Source organism: Geotrypetes seraphini, chromosome 17, assembly GCF_902459505.1.
Source record: "Geotrypetes seraphini chromosome 17, aGeoSer1.1, whole genome shotgun sequence".
Classification (NCBI taxonomy): domain Eukaryota; kingdom Metazoa; phylum Chordata; class Amphibia; order Gymnophiona; family Dermophiidae; genus Geotrypetes; species Geotrypetes seraphini.
Genome location: NC_047100.1, coordinates 25,639,186 through 25,654,282, shown reverse-complemented (window position 1 = coordinate 25,654,282; position 15,097 = coordinate 25,639,186). Strand labels below are relative to the sequence as shown.

The 15,097-nt window shown below is 45.4% G+C and overlaps 2 protein-coding genes across 8 annotated transcripts in view; one reads left to right on the top strand and one right to left on the bottom strand.

Moving 5' to 3' along the window:
- The window catches only part of MITF (melanocyte inducing transcription factor), a 177,695-nt gene extending 169,551 nt beyond the window's left edge, over positions 1-8,144 (bottom strand). For all 3 annotated transcript variants that reach the window (XM_033926703.1, XM_033926699.1, XM_033926700.1), the window contains exon 1: positions 7,858-8,144. In XM_033926703.1, the coding sequence (XP_033782594.1) occupies positions 7,858-8,096 (239 nt within the window). In that variant the 5' untranslated portion in view covers positions 8,097-8,144. The remainder of the gene's footprint in view (positions 1-7,857) is intronic.
- Positions 1-15,097, top strand: part of FRMD4B (FERM domain containing 4B) — a 451,582-nt gene that overhangs the window by 177,443 nt on the left and 259,042 nt on the right. The gene's annotated exons all lie outside the window — the stretch shown is intronic.

Genomic DNA, 15,097 nt, shown 5'->3' with positions numbered 1-15,097 from the left:
GGTGTTGGCGAGGAGCCAGATCGCATGTTCTGGATTGTCTGGAGTCGTCCGAGTTCCACTGAGGTCAGGTGCCGCCACTTCTCAAAATGGTGGTGCCAGAGGCAGGAATGCACAGACGACCGTCCTACGTCGCCAAAGTTGGCAGAAGGAGGGGACGAAGAAGGCAGAGAAATGTCTCAGGCCCACGTGGACCACCGAAGAGTGCGCCTTTGGAATCAAAGGCATGGCCAAGGCCCACTTGGCTGAACGTGGTCATCTGAGGTGAAGTGCTGTAATTCACTTCAGACGACCCTCACGCTCCTACAGTGGAATCTGTACTCAAATTTCCTATTTGGCCTTTCTGCACATCCCCTTTAGCAAAGCAGTTTTACTGCCAAGTTTACCACTGCAGCATCGAGAGGAAGATTAGTGCTAGAAAATGGGGAGAAAACACTAAGGGCTCCTTTCATCAAGCCGCGCAACTTTTAATCACGCTGGCCAAAAAACTACCGCCTGCTCAAGGCAGTCATTAGCGGCTAGTGCAGCTGGCGGTTTGACACGTGCTATTACGTGCGTTAAACCACTAGCGCGGCTTGATAAAAGGAGCCCTAAGAGGGTTCTTTTATTATAAAAAAAAAAAAAAAAAAAAGGATGAAAGAGAAAATACACGTTTATCTATGGCCCATTTTCTGAAGACACAAAGGCACCCGTCTTCTTTTTTTTTTTTTTAAGAATTTTCAAAATTCATTTTAAGAAAAATATAGCAATCCTTCTACCGACACAGATTCAAATACAAAAGGAAATTTTTTAAAACACTGAAAACTCAGCACCATAAATTTATAAACAAGCCGTGCCAAGATGTATTTCAGTTGATAATCGCCTTCTAGAATTTTTCTGACATCGAAGTATGATTTAAAGCTTGTTTGTACTTCTGAACAGATCGAATTTGTGCTCTATCCCTATTATAACGGGTACGAATAACGATGTTGTCTTGACGTGTCTATGTTATATGTGATAATCGGAGGGAAACAAGATTCTATGTATGTCATATGGAAACCGCATAGTTGATTTAAATCAAATCCATCCTGTTTCCCGCAGTTTCTTTGGAAAGCTTGGAGAAGCCTGGGGAAAATTTTAAGCAGCGGCAAACATCTGGAGTCCTTTCCATTCAGAGTCCAGGCCATCTAACTGCCACAGTTGGTAAAACCAGAAGTAGAAGATTGTGGGTTTTATTTTTTTTTTAATTAGACCAGAAACCGCATAGTTGTATGCGGTATATACATTTTTTAATTAATAAATAATAAATAAGCACCGTGGGAGAGGAGTAGATAAAAATGAAAGAAAAAGGGAAAGAGATTGCAACTTGTATACCGCCTTTTTTTTTGTAGTTTTACAACCACACTCAAAGCGGTTTACAGTGTTCCCCCGGTCATTTGCGGTTGGCGGTCCCGGTCATTCGCAGTATTTTCCGACCGTGAACCACCGACCAGGAGAGGACAGCTGGAGAGGCAGGAGAGAGCAGCCGGAGCGCCGGTGAGTGAAGGAAATCACTCGCTGTATGCTCCGACCGCCTCTTCCTGCACTAAAGTCGGGCTTTGACACGCAGCTCCTGATTGGTAAGGCCCGACTTTAGTGCAGGAAGAGACGGTCGGAGCGTACAGCAAGTGATTTTCTTCACTCGCCGGCGTTCCGGCTGCTCTCTCCTGCCTCTCCCATTGCCCTCTCCAGTCTCCCCAGTGAAAAACCGTATTTGCGGTTTTTCAAGATTCGCGGGGGTTCCTGAAACGGAATATCGGGGGAGTACTGTACATAAAGGCATGTCAAACATTTTCCCTGTCTATCCCGGTGGGTTCACAATCTATCTAATGTACCTGGGGCAGTGGAGGATTAAGAGCTAGATTCACTAAGCAAACCAATCGTGTACCGATCAGTTTGCGACCCCATAGCGGCCAAATTCCCCTCCAGCCCGATTCACTTACCTACCTGCCGACCATCCTCCACTCCGCGCATTCAAATGAGGGGAGGGACATTCAAAAGTAGTGAAGGCAGCGATTCACAACACTTTCAATCTGATCCGACTGGGCTGGCCGATCAACTCCAAAAGTGACTGCTGGGGACCAGTCGTTCAGTGGTTTCCGACTGCATGTCCTGCTTTCTGCCCCAACTCAAGCACAAATCTCCTGCTCTATGCCCCGAATCTCCCCAAAGTCCTGACGCCCCTGCACTGCACCAAAGTCCTGCTCTCTGCCCCGAGGTCCTGCCGCCCTGCAATGCCCTGAATCTCCCCGAAGTCCTGCCACCCTGCACTGCCCCAAATCTCCCCGAAGTCCTGCCACTCTGCACTGTGCCAAAGTCCTGCTCTCTGCCTCGAAGTCCTGCCGCCCTTCACTACCCTTCCCCGCCAGTTCCCATGGGAGAACAGTATAGAAAATTTAATAAATAAATAATGACCATTCTAGATGTAAAATCTGTTTAATTACAAAACGCTATTTGGCTCTTAAATAATTGAAATGGGGAGAAAAGGGAGGACAAATATTTTAGCATGGCCCATCAGTGAATGCCGTAGGGCCCCCATCATAAGTCTTGAGTAAGACATACTCGGTTCAGATGCTAAACTTTGCTTTTTGAAAGCTTTTCTCCTAGGTTAGGTCATGCAAAGCTCTTTTTTTGAAAATGACTGCCTAACGACTGTTTGTTTTTCCTGTCATAGCAGGAAGCACATCTTCATTTGAATTTCTCTGAACAATACTTAGCATAAAAATGCATGATGCTGCACTGTTCTAACATATTGCTCACGCCGCAAAGTCACCGTTGAAATTGCTCAGCTCACTTGAAAGCCCGAAAGCAATTATGAAAAAAAAAAAAAAAGGAGAGAAAGAGAGGCAAATGTCAAACGATTAAGCACAGAAAACAGAGCTGCGTTTACATGCCGAGAGAGCCGGACCCCTGAGTAGTCTGGCACCAACCAAGTTAGGGAGACTCACACCGTCCCCTCCAGTTCAATGGATCCCTCCAGTGTAAAACCAGTTAGAGACCACTGCAGTATTAGTTTGTGGCCTCACTACCTAGCTTTGCAGTGAATACATTTCCCAGGCTGAAAAATTGTTTTTTTCTCATGTAGAATCGGTAAAAAGTCTTGTGCAAAGAACATGTGGAACAACGGAGCTGAAGATCCCTCTCAACCATGGCGCAATATAATCATAAGTGAACTTTCCCACCAGTCCTTCTGGTTATCAATTTCTGGACACGAAAAAGTCAAATTAAAGCAAATGCCTTCTGTTCACAACAGGCTCCTCAGAGGCACAGGAAGAGAAAGTGTAAAGTGACTTCCCCAAGGTCACATAATGCCAGTGGCAGAGGGTAACATAGTAAATGACTTCAGATAAAGACCCACACGATCCACTTGGTCTGCCCAACAAGGAGGCCAGGACCTGACAACGGTGTTGCAAACTAACATCTTCCTCACTGTCGTCCTTAAGGTGTCCCCCGAGTTACACAAATGCGATATGAAATAGATGTGCTTGTTCTCGATTTGTCCTTGCATTTTTTAACATTAAATCTTAGCTGCTAAATTTCAGATCATTCCTCAAGCTTCACTAGGCCCTTCCTCATGTTTTCCACACCATCAGGGGGTGTCTGCTCTATTGCAGATTTTGGTATCATCTGGAAAAAACGCAAATCTTACCAGTCAGCCCTTCAGCAATATTGCTTACAAAGGACAGGCCCAAGAACCGAACCTTGAGGAACAACACTGGTAACATCCCTTTCCCCAGAGCGATCTCCATTGACCATCACCATCATTCCATAAAGGGATCCTTTGCGTTTATCACACACAGTTTTGAATTCCATCCCTGTACAATAAAACCTTGGTTTGCTAGCATAATTCGTTCCAGAAGCATGCTTGTACCCCAAAGCACTCGTATATCAAAGCGAATTTCCCCATGGGAAATAATGGAATCTCAGACTATTCATCCCACAACCTAAAAACTTTAATACAAAATACTATACGTTCTTGTATTGCAAGACTTCGCTTATTTAGAAGAGTCACTACACTCCAGCAACATCCGAGAAAGAAAAACCATCGGCTCAGTTGTGATGATGCGACATGTGTATACTTTATGTACTGGTATTGCAAGACATTGCTTGCAAAATGATTTGCTTGTCTTGCAAAACACTTGCAAACCAAGTTACTTGCAATCCATGGTTTTAGTGTATTTCTCTCCACCATCTCCCTCAGGAGGAAATTCTAGGCTTCCATCGCTCTCCATGAAAATTCCAGTGTTCTGTAGCTCGCTATCATTCAAAAGTGGTCTCAAACTAGTAACGAATGAACTCCACGATAGCAGCTTTGAAAGGAGATTTTTTTTTTTTTTTTAAACTATGTCTTACTTGTTGAACTGGTTAATGATAAAAACCAAACTTCTCGCAACACATTTTTAAAAACAGCCCAAACCACAGTGAAAGGTGTTCTTAGTAGAAGGCCGTTGACTTTGCAGTTCAAAACTAATTGGAAGCCAGCAGGGCCAGAGTAAGCTATGTGTGGGAGTAAAGGTGCACAGGATGCGAGGGAAGTCGGGGGGAGCACCAGAACTACACCTCAGCTCTTGTGTGCCCTGCCTGGCTGTGATGCAGAAGGCAGCACAAGAGAATAAGGGTAATTGGGTTTGATATAGTACAGTGTATCTCCAACTGTGTGCCTCCTGAGATTCCAAGTGTGCCGCATTACACTGAGGAGGAAGAGAGGCGCCTGCCAGCTGACTTCCCTATGCGGTACAGCGCCAGCGCTTCCCGATTTGCCGAAGGCCTGCGTGTTTTCCCCCTTCTCTCTAGCGTCCTAAGGTTCCCCCCCTGGCCTCCCGGTCTCAGCTTTAAAGCTAATTATAGAGGATCGCCGGTAGATAAAATGATTTTATTTTCAATATAGTGATTGAAATGTGTCAGTTTTGAGAATTTATATCTGTTGTGTATATGAAAAATGAATGGAAAAAATTGCATTACAATTAGTGAAGGGGATAGGATCTGGGGCAGAGCTTGGGTGGGCCTAGGGAGGTCTGAGGTTGGGGTACTCAGTTGTTATTTATTAGACTTAGGGGGTACTTAGCTTGAAGTAGTTCAGAAACACTGCTGTAGGCAATCCACTGGCGCCAGTGCCTCTCCTCTCCGACCCTCTTCCCTGCTGGCACCCCCTACTGGCGTCTCAGGGCCCATCTGAAGGGCCTCTGCACATGCGCGGACATCCATGTGATGATGTCACACATATGCGTAATGTCATCATGGCGACGTCCGTGCACTTCTGGGTGCCCCGGCTCGAGAAAGTTTGAGAGACACTGGTTTAGTACAATCAAGGCATTTTACATTTATTACATGCAAGTACTGTTTCTGCCCCTAGTGGGCGCACAACCAAAGATTTGTACCTGGATCAAAGGAGGGTTAAGTGACTTGCCCAGGGCATGTATCTGGCTCAGGAGCCCTGGAAGCCAATTTGCAAGATGTCTGTAAGGATGTTAAATAATGCATGGAGGGTTGTGGCAGGACTGCGCGGGACATATTTCCGTCCTGCTATGTCTGTTCTGTAGAGGAACGCGGGGAACTATTTCAAGTTGTCTCAAAAAAATAGAAGAAAAAAAAGCAGGCAGGTAGAACTGGCCACAAGCAGAAATGGAGCTTACGTGGAAAAAAAAACAAAAACCCCAACAAAAAACCCTGCATTGCAGAATAAATTCTGTAGGGCACACCATACCTAGGCGGTTGGAAAAAGTGCTGAAGGCATCTCTTTTCATTCCCACATCTCCCTATGGGAAACCAGTGCCCCAGTAGGGTATAAGACAAAGAAACATGGCACTACAATACATCAGACAAACCAGAATCAAGATCACAGCGGAGGTTTTCAGAGCTGGAGATCGGCCTAATATGGAACATAAAGGGTGCGAAGAAAACACAGTTTTCGATCTGCAAATGGTTTCCCCAGAGATTCCATAGAAGCCACCTGTTCGCTACACACTTTCTGAACGGAGAGAGGGGCTGAAATAAGGTAGCCTCACATGCCACTATAAGGCTGGCCCCACCTCTACTCTGAGCTCTGGAGACCAGTAGATACATCCTTCTTTATGACATGGGGCTTACGCTATTCTGTATGAGAAATATTTCCACCTCTGGACACCCAGAATGGAATACTTCCAGATTAGTGAGGAAGTATCTGAAGCTCTGCAAGCATGATGTTAAAGCACCAGCCAGATGTACATTTTCCACTGTGGTTTGGTTGCTTTTCTTTCCTACAAAAACTTGATCCAAAGTGAATCAATATATATTTCAGCTTGGAATACTCCTTTGCCAAACTGAGCCTTACACCTTTCCCACAAAATGTGTACGTATAAATAGGTATATACAGTAGATACAGACAAACAAGTTTACTTTTGGTTACTTTGACCTTACTTTGAAATAATGGCTCACTCTTTCACAAATGGAAGCAGTTACATATGGCTCCCAAGTTAATATATTTTTCCAGAGAATGACACGGGGACAAATTTTTCCCTGTCCTCGCGAGAACTCATTTTCCCATTCCCTGCAAGTTCTTTTCCTGTCCCTGCAAGCTTCCGTCCTCATCTGCGCAAGCCTCGAGCACTTTAAAATCATAAGTGTTCCAGGCTTGTGCGGTTAAGGCAGAGCTTGCAGGAATGGGGCAGGGACAAGGACAGCATCAAAACTCACAGGGACGGAGAAAAAGTCGTCCCATGTCATTCTCTAGCTGGTTCTTCTCCTCTTTGCTGGGTCAAAAAACAAACAAACCAACAACTGCTTTTATTTTGTTAGTTGCATCATGCTCCTTATAACCTGAGCTTGGATCTGGCCTTACAAGCTCTCGTTTCCCCTATTTTAAAACCCCCTGTCAACTCAGTTACTTCAGTGGCCATCCTAGGCCAGTAGTCATGCACCGTAAAGCTGCCCACTAGGGGTCGCCCAAGATCAATATTTTCCCTATTTTATATCTTCTCAGGGGCTAGCAGTCATGCACCAGAATAGGCTGCTTCACCTGTTCATTCAGTTAAGTCGGGGGCGCTTGTAGGTTTCGGAGCGGTGCAGTCACTACCTCTTTAAATCCAGGCCCCTGGCACCCATTTTCCCTCGCCTTGGCACAGAGGCTCTCGGTAGCCCAAGATTAAGTAACGCTTCTGTCAAGAACCACCAACAATACCCCTTACATAGCTCCAGCACCACCACTTCCCCTCCCCTGACAGCCGCCTGGCCAGAGCAAATACAGATCTACTATTATTCCCAGCAACTATCAAGACAAAAGAGAGCCAAGAGGGGTGGAGGGAGGGGGGGAGCCGCTCATACTCCTATCATTGTTTCCAAATCAACAATAGTGCCCACACCTCCTTCTGGATCTATTAGTCAGCAGCCAGAAAATGGAATAACAAGCATGAAATGAGAGCGAGTTATGCCACCTCAGTCCGTTCTGCAGCCCACCAGTGCCAACTGCCTCTTCCCCGACCCTCCATTAGAGGAACCAATGCCCTGCTTGGCAGGACCGATTCCTTAGCTGAAAAGTACACTCTAAAGACCCCCCTCCCCATGCACACCTGCCGTGACCCGTTGCTATTACTTTCTACAGCTGCACGCTTACACTTCAGGGGAGGTCCCTGCTCCATGGAGCTCACGGTTTCGATGCAAGGCTGCTGCCGCTTCAAAAAGTCCATGGGTTGATCAATAAATGTAAGTTTGTTTGTTTTAAGTTAGCCGGATAGGAGCATGCAGCTCGGAAAGAACCTGTTGTCATTTTCTGCCCCCCTGCAATTCTGTTAGCCCCAAAAGTGAATTCCAGAGGCCCCCCCAGAAAGCAGGGCAAGTGCCCCTGTACCCCCACCAGCTGTTACTAACCTGCTCTTCAGAGGCTGACTTTTCAGCTCGTAATATGTTTTGGGCTCCTCATGAAAGTCTTCTCCAACTTCGAAATCTGCCACGATCCCCGATTCTGCCTGCATGTCGAGGGCCGTCCCTGCTACGGGGGTGGGGGGCAAGGGTTGTGGGGGGGGGAAGGGGGAGCCCCTGCCACTGGTGCCAACTCCCTGCCTCTGTAATGTTGCTCGGTGTGCCAGGAGCAGACGCGGAGGCTGCATCTGCTGGTTCCCCCCACACCCACAAGCACTTCCCCAGCTGGAGTGAAACTGCAGCTTTGCACAGTGGCAAAAAAAAAAGCACAGGAAGCACACACGGAAAATCATAGAGATCGTCCCTGCAGAGACAGCCCTTAAAGACGCAGCACATTCCTCCACTTGCCACCTGTCTCTTCCCCTCCCCTCGGCTGTAAACAGCGGGTTTGAAACATGGTTTCAAGCAGGGAGGTCAACAACTCCAGCCTGTAAGGCCGTATTTTTCTCCTGGGAAGGATTAGCAAACTGCCAGATGACAGAGAAGTAGAGCTTTCCAGTTCCAGGCTGCTTAGCCAGTCCTGGTTTTGGAACTTCCATCCCAAAGCAGTGTGGGTTTTGTAGTGCTTCATCCTGCCGTTTGAAATCAATACTGCAAGTCACAGTAATACACTATGATGAGATGGTCAGAAATTCCAGACTGGCCCAAAATCTCCAGCCTGGACCTGGATAACTGAGCATCTCTGATGTCACCCAGTTCCAGGACAGAGACTTTGAGGATTGCTTTTAAACTTACATCCCAAACTACTGTGGAATTTATGGGGTGTTAAAGTCCCTCCTCGAGGGCTGCAATCCAGTCGGGTTTTCCAAATTTCCTCAATGATGCATGGGATCTATTAGCATATAATGAAAGCAGTGCATGCAAGTAGATCTTATGCATATTCATAGTAACATAGTAGATGATGGCAGATAAAGACCCAAATGGTCCATCTAGTCTGCCCAACCTGATTCAATCTAAAAAATTGTGGTTGTTTTTTCTTCTTCTTAGCTATTACTGGGCAAAAATCCAAAGCTCTGCCCAATACTGTTCTTAGGTTCCAACTACTGAAATCTCTGTCAAAGCTCACTCCAGTCCATCTATACCCTCCCAGCCTTTGAAGCCCTCCCCAGCCCATCCTCCACCAAACGGCCATATACAGACACAGACCGTGCAATTCTGCCCAGTACTGGCCTTAGTTCAATATTTACTATTATTTTCTGATTCTAGATTCTCTGTGTTCATCCCACGCTTCTTTGAACTCTGTCACCGTTTTTCTATCAACCACCTCTCTCGGGAGCGCATGCCAGACATCCACCACCCTCTCCGTAAAGAAGAATTTCCTTACATTGCTCTTGAGTCTACCACCCCTAAACCTCAAATTATGTCCTCTGGTTTTACCATTTTCCTTTCTCTGGGGAAATCCTGAAAACCCAACTGGTTTGCGGCCCTCAAGGAGGGACTTTGACACCCCTGTTCTAGATCCTGAAATCACCCTAATGTGCCATGATAGGGTTGTCAGAAATCCAGGCCTGGCCTTATATCTCCCTCCTTGAACTTGTAATTTAGCAGCTCTGGTGGATTTGCCTTTTCTATGTAGGGATTTGTAGTTCAAACTTGTTTTGTCTCATTCATCGTCCTCGAATAAAATCAAAACTACAAATCCATGCATGAAACCAGCATTGATTCAGCTTGGTCACTGGTGTGAACATGATCTATAAACAGAGATTTCTTTTGCTGCAAACTACCTGGAACTAATTGATATGGCCTTAGTCAGTATTGTACACATTGTGCACCTGTGCGGACCTGGGCAGGACATGGGCAGAGTTACCAGACATCTAGGAAAACCTGTACATGCCCTCTTTTTAGAGGACTATCTGGGTGTCCAGATGGATTTTCAAAACCCAGCAGAATGTCTGGGTTATAGAAGACCCCGAGCTCAGGGCCACGTGTGGAAAGTCTCTGAGCATGCATGAATGCGACTTGATTACATCACATGCATGCACGCATGCATGTGATGTCAGCACGTCGCATCTGGCATCTGTGGCAGGAGTAAAATTATGGAATTCCCTCCCTGGCATTCTGAGGATCTGTTCTGACCGTTTACAGTTTAGAAAAATGTTAAAAGACACAACTGTATGGTGGAGGCTTTTCTCTGAAACGTTGGCCCCCCCTTTTATAAAGTTTGATGCATAACTGGATACTTATACTAGTATTCTATAATGGGAAATATGCATGTATGCACCTATATAGAATTTGCATTTAGCACGGATCATCCTGGCTAGGGTTAACATACGTCTGGGTGGGCTTACCAGATTTTACGCCAGTAAAATCTGGACCCCTAGACCAGCCCCCAGGCCCATCCAGTTCCAACCATCTGCACCCCGATGCACCCCAGCTCCGCCCCCTGCTGCCTATTCGTCAGGCGGGAAAGCATCTGCACATGCGCGTCTGTGATGCGATGACATCACGTGCGTGTGACCTTGCCCGCTTTGCATCCATGTATGCGCGGGTGCCCCCTTCCCGACACAATTTTGAAAAGCCGTCCGGACCCCCGGACATGTCCTCAAAGGAGAACATATCCGGGGAAATCCAGACATCTGGGAACCCTACATCTGGGAAAAGCCAGATGTGTCCTCATTTTAGAGGACTGTTTAGGATGCACGGACATTCTATTTTTAATGAGGGAGTCAGGCTTTAGCTAGCCCGCAAGCCCATCCAGTTTGGCAGGGCCGGCTTACACCCTGTAGTCGGTTTTTGGATTGTTTGATAAAAAACTGGAACACATCATCAGAAAACCCAAAGGGGCAAAGCATGGGGGGAAAAAACAACAGCAGCAAACACAAATACTTTGCTTTATGCCAAATCAATACAAAACAAATATTAGAAATGCGTGAAAGTCGCCAGATTTATGGCTTCATTAACCCTTAGGCACCTTCCCAAATCAAGTGTATTGACAATATCAATGTTAAGCCCTCTGGTAGAGAATGACACGGTGACAAAATTCATCACCGTTCCCATCCCCGTGGATAACCGCGGGAAATAATCCCATGTCATTTTCTAGTGTCTATTTCAACCTCTGTCCTTCTACACCAGCATTCTTCAAAGCAAAGCTTGCGGGTCAGTGGTTGTGGCCATTCATACTCTGATTCTTCCCTCTCTCCTTAAAGAATGACATGAAGATGGTTTCCCACGGTTATCCACGGGGACGGGAACGGTGATGAATTTTGTCACCATGTCATTCTCTACCCTCTGGTTCATTTGGACAGTAAGTTGCTTCACGGTAGCATGCCAATCGGCCAGTACCAATCTGTGCAGATGGCATTCACCTCTCGCATCGATGGCTCGTGCTGCCCCCACAGTTACCACACTGGGTCATCAAAAAGGTTCCATTTGTCCACTCACAGTACACTTTAACCATCACAGCCCATGAACAGTTCACAAACTCTGCCGTTTCCGAAATGAAAACTTGCACTGTAAGGATAACTATGGCACATTGTAACCGGTAAACTGTATATTATCATGTTTCTCCAAAAATAAGCCCTAGCATGATTTTCAGGGTAGGTCTTAATCTTCGTAAGCTGTACCCCAAAAATAAGCCCTAGTTGAAGTGATGGATTCGCTGGCAGCAGCTCCACCCTCCCTCCCCCCCCTGCTGACCCTTCCATCCTCCCCTCAGAACCGCTGACCGCGAGACTGGTATACCTTTTTCCAAATGGCAGCATCGGCAGCAATATAATCAGGCTGCTTCACGGCCTTCTCCCGTCGGGGCATTCCTCTGCCGCATCACTGATGATGTCATCAGCAACATGGCACGCGGGTGAGAGGGGAGGAAAGATGCTGCGCATGTGGGGGAGAGAAAGGAAAGAGGAAGAATTGGGGTGGAGGAGAGGAAGGGAAAGATGATCATGTACATGAAAAAAATAAAACCTACCCCGAAAATAAGACACTGTCATATTAATTTTGGGCCCCAAAAACGCAATAGGTCTTATTTTTGGGGAAACACGGTAGTATTAGACCCCTCGTATGTATCAAGTTAAGATGAAAACTTGTACTATAATTATCGCAAATCCAGTGCAAATCGTAACCCATGAACTGTATATTGTGTATGTTTGACCCGTAACCTGTTCGGAGCTCTTTGGGGAAAACGCAGTAGAAAATGAATTAAATAAATAGATCAAATATCCTCAGTGAATTTCAGGTGGCTTTCAGATGTCACAGGGGAGTGATGCCTATGTACTAACACGTTTGGCGCGGCACCAGCAGTGTCCCTTGCTGGCGTCTTGAGTTTTCACACCAGACCGTCCTTCATTTTCCTCTGCGGTTACCTGCTCCTCCTAACAAGCGCTACGAATTCCCTTTAAATAGGGACACACCTGGATAATCATTTTCTTTCATGATCAGTCCCACTATTTTTCCTGAGTCATTTGAAATACATTTGTTCCTTTGAGTATTTCACAGATGTTGCTTTTCCGTTGCACTAGCGTTTATCAGGACCAATGCAGATTTAACACTTTGTGGGTCCTGGGCAAAGAAGCACATTGAGCTCCCCCCCTGCCGAGTAATATACATGTCAAAACTTGCACAAACGGGAACCCATGTAGCTCTGACGAAAGAGGAAAAACAGCAGAGGAAGACGCGAGTTGGGATGGAGGGAATAGGCAGACCCCCTTTGGACAGCATTGGCTCTGGTTTCCTTCCTTGCAGCACTTCATTCTTCCAGCAGCTAACTTACTAGGGGGAAAAAATTCATTGAATTTAGAAACATAGAAACATAGAAATAGACGGCAGATAAGGGCCCACGGCCCATCTAGTCTGCCCACCTTAATGTCCCTCCCCTACCTTTGCCCTGTGAATAGATCCCATGTGCCGATCCCATTTGGCCTTAAAATCAGGCACGCTGCTGGCCTCAATCACCTGTAGTGGAAGACTATTCCAGCGATCAACCACTCTTTCAGTGAAAAAGAATTTCCTGGTGTCACCTCGTAGTTTCCCGCCCCTGATTTTCAACGGATGCCCTCTTGTTGTCGTGGGACCCTTGAAAAAGAAGATATCCTCCTCCGCCTCGATGCGGCCCGTAAGATACTTGAACGTCTCGATCATGTCCCCCCTCTCTCTGAATTTGCACATCTGAGAGGGCCTCTCCTAAGCACTATGCCGTAGGCGCATGCCTAGTTAGCCTATGCCTAAATCATGCCCTGTTACGGACATCGATGTGCTCCATCCACCGTACTCTATTCGATGTGCCCAATTCAGGTCACAAGTACCTGGCAGAATCCCAAATAGTAGCATACCAGTCCCGGGGCAATGAGTGGCTTTTACTAGTACCATCAGTGAATGGAACTCGCATAAGGTCTTCCATATTATTACCTTATCCCTGCGCTTATAATCTTAGAATACTTGATCAAGGGAAGGCAATGTGCCCTGCTCAACATCATACAGGGCTAGATTCTGACTATTGTATGTGGTTATTTTCCTGATTTTCAGGTGTTTTATCCGTTTGTTTCATATATTCTTTCTAGTTGAAAATTTTTAACATGAACTGTAGATTTTAATATATAGTAATGGACCTAGCTCGTTTCAATTTGTTGGTTAATGCGTGTTAGATTAATTTAACATACATTATAATTTTTTACACACCCTGACAAACCAAAAGCAAGTAACAAATTTGCATTCTAAAAGAAACGTCTAAGTCTGTTTTGGGCCTAGGGCACTAGTCGCCCAAAGTTGGCAGCGTCCAAAATCCATTCTCAAAAACATCTCCAAGATAATTTTTTTTTTTTCCCCCCCAAGAATTGTCTATCTGGACATCCAGGCGTTAGATCGTCCAGACTGCCAAGTCATCTTATCATTTATTTATTTATTTAACATTTTTATTATTTTATTAAATTACAGTAGTGTAATACATTTAATTGAAAATAGCAAAATATTATAAAGAATAGACTATTTCAAACAAATAATATATAAAATTATAACTATACCCAACCCCCTTCCATCAATTATTAATATTAGCAATACTAAACAACTTTAATATGAAAATTTAATATCCATTTTCCCAATACCTTTCCCTACTCTACCCCCCTATCCCATCCCAGATGTGTAATGAAAAAAACCCATCTTATCTTTATATCCCATTCTCGTCATGCCCCCTGTTCGGATCCTTGCATCAAAATTTACGCATGCATCTTTACAGAATACCTACTACAAAGATGTGCTGATTGCCACCAATAATTGATTGTTAATACCCATTAATTGGCATTAATTGCTTCATTGTTCAGTTAAATTGTGTGTGCAAATCATTTGACCGACACTTGTCAGGAGACACTTTCGAAGATGTTTAGTTTGTCTGCACGACAACTGATTCCGCTTCGTTTTCATCATGTGGGCATTCGAGATTGTCAGCCTGGCCCCAACTTTACCATATTGGCAGCAGCTTGGGTGGAGGATCTCCAATGTGAGCTTACTGCTTGCCAGGTACAGCCAGTGGTAAAAAAATTGAGCACTGTGTCCACCAATGTTATTCACTGGGAATTGCAGCTTAAATTTACTTGGCTTATATATATCACCCCCGCGAGCATGTCGGATGGGCATTACTCAGGATCATCATTGCCCGAAATGTAGTCAGGCCCATGCATCGCTGGGACATATGTTTTGGTCCTGCCCATATATTTTTCAATTCTGGCAGTGATTGGGTCACTAAACCGCTTCTCTTTGGGATAGACGGTGGACTCCGACTCCTAAAGCACTAGTTGGGTTTCATACCATTGCCTCACCCAAACCTAAGGGACTGTCAGCTTTTGTGACTAGAGTGATCTTATTGGGCAAGAAAGCAATTTTGTCCCAGTGGCTGGTCAGTGAACCGCCGACTTATAGTCAATGGAGATCATTAATGATTACGCATGCTTCTATGGAGTGACGACACTTTTCCGAGCTGGACACTGGCCCTGGTCGCAGATTCTGTTGGATTTGGGAGCACTTCTGGTTGAGTCTTAAGCCAGTTGCTCGCAGTCGACCGTTGAACTTATAGATTGAGTATTCTTTAAATCCTGTCCTCGGGATTCATTTTATTCTGTCTGTGTGTGTGGGGGGGGGGGGGAGAAGTTATCTTTGTGCATAAATGTAAATGTTCTGCTTTGTATTGCTGTTGCTCTTTGCTTGCACACCAAGAATTAATAAATACATTTAAACAAAAAAAAAATTGTGTGTGCAAACT